This window comes from Cetorhinus maximus, chromosome 6, assembly GCF_964194155.1.
Source record: "Cetorhinus maximus chromosome 6, sCetMax3.hap1.1, whole genome shotgun sequence".
Taxonomy (NCBI): domain Eukaryota; kingdom Metazoa; phylum Chordata; class Chondrichthyes; order Lamniformes; family Cetorhinidae; genus Cetorhinus; species Cetorhinus maximus.
Window position 1 is genome coordinate 185,064 of NC_135884.1, and position 6,379 is coordinate 191,442.

General features: G+C 43.0%; 1 protein-coding gene and 1 non-coding gene across 2 annotated transcripts; one reads left to right on the plus strand and one right to left on the minus strand.

Moving 5' to 3' along the window:
- The first annotated feature begins 629 nt into the window (after positions 1-629).
- On the plus strand, positions 630-5,527 carry mustn1b (musculoskeletal, embryonic nuclear protein 1b). The gene is made up of 3 exons (XM_078543073.1): positions 630-766; positions 860-983; positions 5,139-5,527. The coding sequence occupies exons 1-3, from the start codon at positions 758-760 to the stop codon at positions 5,246-5,248; spliced, it is 243 nt and encodes an 80-aa protein (XP_078399199.1). The 5' UTR covers positions 630-757; the 3' UTR covers positions 5,249-5,527.
- Positions 5,528-5,739: 212 nt separating this feature from the next.
- LOC144682365 (U6 spliceosomal RNA) lies at positions 5,740-5,842 on the minus strand. Its single transcript, XR_013577013.1, has one exon. It is a non-coding gene; the product is annotated as a U6 spliceosomal RNA (small nuclear RNA).
- Between the last annotated feature and the right edge of the window lie 537 nt (positions 5,843-6,379).

A 6,379-nucleotide genomic window follows, 5' to 3' on the forward strand; every position in this document is an offset into this window, starting at 1 on the left:
CTGGAAAGATTGTCTAAATGTCAGAGCCATAGATAGGGGCTGAGTCAGGAGCAGCAGCTGGACCTGGGATTGTCCAGCTGGATGCTCTCAATGAATGATCTCTGTCCCTCCTTTGCTTGTTAAAGTGCAGTTTGAGAAGCGGCTGCATGACTATCAGTTTTCAACTGAAATGTACAATCAGTTCCCCCAATAAACCCAGAGCTCAACCCTTCACCAACCCCCCACCCCCGACTTTTTCTTCACAGAAAGAAAATGTAACACCAGATTTCAGGGACTAAAGCTCCTCATGATGTGGCTGGGAGTTTTAATGGAGCATCAAAACACCAACTCTGTTTTTTTCTCTCCACAGATGCTGTTAGACCTGGCGAGTGTCTTCAGCATTTTCTGTTTTTGTTTCAGATTTCCAGCATCCGCAGTATTTTGCTTTTATCAACAAATGAAATAGTCCAGGGGGTTGGACCCACAACTGGTGAACCCAGTTTCTGTGCTGTAAACTCGATGTAATTCTGTTCAATAAAACTGCAACTTTGCTCCCAGTGAGTCTATGCAGCTGCTTGGAAACATCAAACAGGTTCAGTAAATTCTACAAAGAAGAATCATAGTTAATAATAAGCGGCTGCTGACGGACTCGGAGCTCATTCCTCTGCTCCAGAATTAGAAAGTTACCAGCAACAAAACTCAGAGCCAACTGAGCTGCGCCTCGGATTCCAACCGAGAGCGTCTGGAAGAGGATTAACTTTGAGCAAACTGTAAAATCATGTCGCAGGTAAGAATTTATCCATTCCAGTTAATTCCGCATCTTTATTGAGCTAAGTTTATATATTTTTTTCAAACTGTTCTTGTAAAATGTGCCGTTTAGGAAGCCCACGTTGTTAAGAAGAAACGACCACCGGTGAAGGTGGAAGATATTAAAGGGGCTCGGAATAAACTGGGGACTGAAAAGAAAATCCACTCCAAAACCTACCAGGTTCTCCAGCAATGCGGTGAGTCCTGCAAATAAAGCCGGTTCTCGGAAAGGGAGAAGTTAAAATAGCAACAAGGGCTCGAATGTTTAACGGGCTCTCCAATGTCTTCTCGCGTTTTGTCCATCGATTTTTGTTTTGCTTAAGACCAAAGTTTGAAACTCACCGACACAGAATTGAACAAATCAATTTGTTATTTTTAAAAGTGAGATGTCAATTTGCGCAGTTCTTGAAATTTAGTTTTTATGCCTGAATCTGGAAGTGGATTTTCTCTCATCGGTATCTCGAAACATAACTGAAACCAACCCATAAAAATGACTCTGTGCTCTCATTTGTCCAAATACTTCTTCTCCACCTCTATTCCTTAAAACCAGGAGCAAACTCAGGACAGATTCACCATGTGGGGAGGCAACAAAGTCCTTTATCCAGACGTGGATCAAACTTCCGCTTTGGGTGGTTTTATTGGATATTCTTTGGGTTCAGCATTAATAGGTACTCATATAAAATAATCTTGTAGCCCTACGATCTGGAGTGCACCTTTGTACCATTACCGAGTAAATATTAGTGAACCCTAGCAATAATAACAGAAAACACTTTCTCTGCTGGGATGAATCGTGAGTTACCTTGTAAATTCCCTGTGAACAGAGGACATTCATCATCCATGAGGCATTGTGGACCATCACAAGCCATAAGACCATAAGATATAGGAGCAGAAATTAGGCCATTCGGCCCATCGAGTCTGCTCCACCATTCAATCATGGCTGATAAGTTTCTCAACCCCATTCTCCTGCCTTCTCCCCACCACAATCAGTAAGGGCATGGTCAGGCATAAGTCTTCTCCAACAGCAGTGAATCAAGTAACCAATCATGGACCAACAATATGTAGAAAGCATGCTGGGAGCTGCATGCCTGGAAATGAGGTGTTAAGGAACTCTAGAAAAACTGAGCTTATTGGAGCTCAAAGGGAAAATCTGACTAGAGTCCTACCTGAAAGGAAGATGGCTGTGGTTATCAGATACCAATGATCACTATTACATTATTCTTTCTACAGCACCAGCTGGAGTATTGTGGTCAATTCTGGGCACCACAGTTTAGGAAGGACGTCAATGTCTTGGAGAGGGTGTCAAGGAGATTTACTAGAGGAGTGAGAGACTTCAGTTCTGTGAGAAAAGTAGAGAAGCTGAGGTTTTTCTCCTTACACTAGAGAAAGTTAAAGGAAGATTCAGTAGAGTTGTTCTAAAACATGAAGGATTTCATAGAATAAATAAGTTGTTTCCAATAGCAGAATTGGCAGTGAGAGAACACAGGTTTACAATCAGGGTTTCATCCCTTTTTCTACCTTTGTCATTGGTATCGATATGGACCACAACCCTCCCCCTCAGAATGGTCCACAGCTGCTCTGTGATTTCCTTCAGCCTGGCACCATGGAGGCAATATACTATCCTGGAGTCACTTTTGCAGCTGCAATAACACCTGTCTGATTTCCTACTGAATCTTCGATCACTATTACTTTTCTAACCATACTTCACCTCCACTGTATAGCTGAGAAATTTGTGGTGCTCTAGAATTGGCTCTGGCTGCACTCACAAGAGGAATCATCACCCTCATCAGTATTCAGAACTGACTACTGTTTGAAGAGTGAGATGTATTCAGGTGATTCCTGCACTACCTGCCAGGTCTTCCTCATCTGTCTGTCAGTCACTGTTGTGGTCACTTTGACAAATGGACCACAGGAGTCTCAGGTACAGGTCACGATCATTTATTTGAGCAATTGCAAGGGGAGAACCATCTCAATGCAGCTTGAGATAGCACTCTGCTAAATTACAAATGTTCAACATATTTATACATTATTGTTCACATACAAGAACAGTTTCCAGATTCTGATCTCGTCAACATATAGGTTTACATTAAACAGACATCTCGTAAGCAGAGACCTTCCCTCTGGGACCATCTGTTCTTCCCCTATATGTTGAAGAGCACACTTAATCTTAGTTGTTATTGCCAATGCTCTGACTGCAGTCCAGCTCCCAAGGCCTTTCTGTTGTTTGCAGGCCCTTAAGGCTGTGCAAGGTTCATCTGGTAACCTTTAGCTGCCAATGTGCTTGGTAGCCCTGGTCGCCTGGAGATTTTAAGTAATTCATTCCTTTTCAATAAATTCTCCCTTACCATAAATTCTTACTTACTTCCTTCCCCCTAACAGTCACCTAATCCCTTCTTTGCCTGCACATTCTAATTGCAGAGCAACCAACTTCTGAAACATGCTATCCAGGTAGCTCTCAGCTTTCCCAAAGCACCACAGTGATGTCAACAGATGTTCAAGAACCAAAACCTAGAACTTCAGCTCTTCTAGCCCATGGCGCTTCCTGCATACATGGTTGTCCTGGACACAAGTTTCTTGGAGTTCCCACGTGGAACAGGATGCAATTTCGAGGTGTCCTGCCATGCCTGTATCTATTAGATTGCTATCTAAACTTAACAGAAATAAACTTCAGACTCATGCTTGATCTGGATTTGAAAAAAACCCACCAGTTACAAACCAATTAAACTATTTCCCTTCTGCTCGTGTCATAGTTTTTTTTAGCCTCTCCCCCACCATCCCCACCACCGACACTTGTGCTCCCTTACCACTTAGTCTTTTTTTTAGGATTTTAGCTGTTTAGTGAACTCCAACAAAGAAAACACTAACCAATAAACCTAATGCTGATCTGTAACTTGCCTGTTCCACTCCACACTCTGTATTATGATGTCGTTTTTTTTGTTTTTCCCTGTTTATCTGGACTTGCAGCTCACCTCCCAGTAAGTTTTGCTGATTTTTTTTTCATTCATGGGATGTGGGCTTCACTGGCTGGACCAGCATTTATTGCCCATCCCTAGTTGCCCTTGAGCATGTTGTGATGAGCTGCCCTTGGTGGTGGTGAGCTGCCCTTGGTTGTGGTGAGCTGCCTTCCTGAACCGCTGCAGTTGGCTTCCAGAGTCATCCGCGGCACAGACGGTCCATTGGGTCCACGCCAGCACCCGCAGAACAATCCAGTTAGCGAGTCATCACTACTCGGTGTGTAAAAAGGCTCTCTCTCCCACATTGTTTAAATCTGCTACTCTGCTCTCGATTGCCTCTGATTTTGATAGCATGTGGTTGTTCTGGGTGTGGATTGGGTTGCTCTGGGTGTGGGATGTGGCTGCAAAGAGATATAGTCAGGTTAAATGAGTGGGCAACGAGATAACAGATGAGTATAATGTGGGGAAGTGTGAGGTTATTCACTTTTGTCATACTAGAAAAGCAGAATAGTGTTGATGTTCAAAGAGACTTGGGTGCGATTGTTCAAGGAACGCAGAGATGCAGAAATGCAGGTGCAGCAACCAATTAGGAAGGCAAATGGCATGTTGGCCTTTATTGCAAGGGGATTGGAGTACAGGAATAAAGATGTCTTGCTACAGTTGTACAGGGTTTTGGTGAGACCACATCTAGAATAGTGTGTGCAGTTTTGGTCCCCATATTTAAGAAGGGATATACTTGCACTGGAGACGGTACAGAGAAGGTTCACTAGATTGGTCCCTGGGATGAGGGGGTTGTCCTGTGATGAGAGGCTGAGTAAATTGGGCTTTTATTCTCTGGAGTTTAGAAGAATGAGAGGCGATCTTGTTGAAACCTACAAAATTTTGAAGGGGTTTGACAGGGTGGATGCTGAGAGATTGTTTCCACTGGTCAGGGAATCTAAAACACGGGGGCACAGTCTCAGGATAAGGGGCCGATCATTCAGGACTGAGATGAGGTAAAATTTCTTCACTCAAAGAGATGTGAATATTTTCAATTCTCTACCCCACAAGAGGGCTCTGGATGCTCCAGTATTGAATATATTTAAGGCTGGGATAAACAGATCTTTGGTCTTTCAGGGAATTAAACGGTGGAGCAGGCATGACAGGCCATATGGTCTACGTCTGCTCCTACTTCTTGTGTCGCTCTGGGTATGGAATGTGGTTGCTGTAGTCTATTGTTGCTCTGGGTGTGGGGCGGTGTTGCTCTGGGTGTGGGGCGGTGTTGCTCTGGGTGTGGGGTGGTGTTGCTCTGGGTGTGACCATGTTCTGCTACAATCTTATGTTTGGTTGCCAGGGTTGATGGGACAGTTCTGTGGTTGTGTGAGTGCTTCTCAAGTTTACAATTTTTTTTTATACTAACAGAGCAGGAAGGTGCTGTTGCTCCTTCTGTCTTCAGCAAAGTGAGAACAGGACAAGAGACGGTGTTCACAAAGGGAGCCGAAGATCAGCCAAAGAGCGTCTTCAGTAAATGAGAAAAGTTCTGCATCCAATGATATTTGATCCTAAAATGAGAATACCTGTAAACTAATTTTATGAAACCTCAATGCTCTTGCCTGAAGTGAAGAAATCCTGTTTATTTTTATATGATTAAAAAAATTAAAGTCACTTCCTGATTTCACATCCCATGGGCCAAGTGGATTTGATTTATAAAGGTATAAAGTGTTTGGATCAGAAAAGCACCTGATTAGAAAACAAGATTGTAATGTCAAAACTCTTCAAATAAACGAACCATTTAAAGTTTGTGACTTTAATCAATGCTGAGAACTGCTCATTTGTTTATCTGTCATATTGTATCTGCTTTATAGTATTATGCTCAAACTCTTTCGAGTTATCAACAGTCACAGATTGCAACTCTTTCGAGTACAATCACAGTTCTTGGTTTTTCTGGGAGTGGGACATGAACCCACAACCCTCTGATTCAAAGGCGAGGGTGCTATGGACTGAGCCACAGCTGACACCTCACAAAAATATGGAACGCTTCACGAATTTGCGTGTCATCCTTGCGCAGGGGCCATGCTTTATGTTGCACTTGGTTTTCAATCAGACCAGTGGGACAGCACAGACCCTAAATTGGTGGACAATAGACAGACCTGGTACAAACAAGGGCTGGCCTGGGTATTAAATATTCCTGGAAACAAGATGTTCAGGAAAAGTAGGAAAGGAAGCAAAAGGAGGAGAAGTGATGGAATTGTTTAAGGAGAACATTGCAGTGCTGGAGAGAGAGAGGATTTCTAGAGGGGTCACAGACAGAATCTATTTGGCTCGAGCTATGGAACGAAAAAGATGCAACTACATTGCTTGGTGTAGTTTATAGGCCATCAACTAGTCAGAAAGAAGTAGAGGAACAAATCTACAAGGAAATCAGAGAAGTACAATTACTATAGAATAGTTATAATGGGGACTTTAACTATCCCAATATAGACTGGGATTGTAATCGTGTAAAGGGCAAGAAAGGCAAAAGAGTTCCACGAGTGTGTTCAGGAAAATTTTCCACAGCAGTACGTTTCCAGTCCAATGAGAAAGACACAGTTGGATCTGGTATTAGGAATGAAGTAGGCCAAATAGATCAAGTGTCAGTTGGGGGTTATTTAGCAGACAGGCAG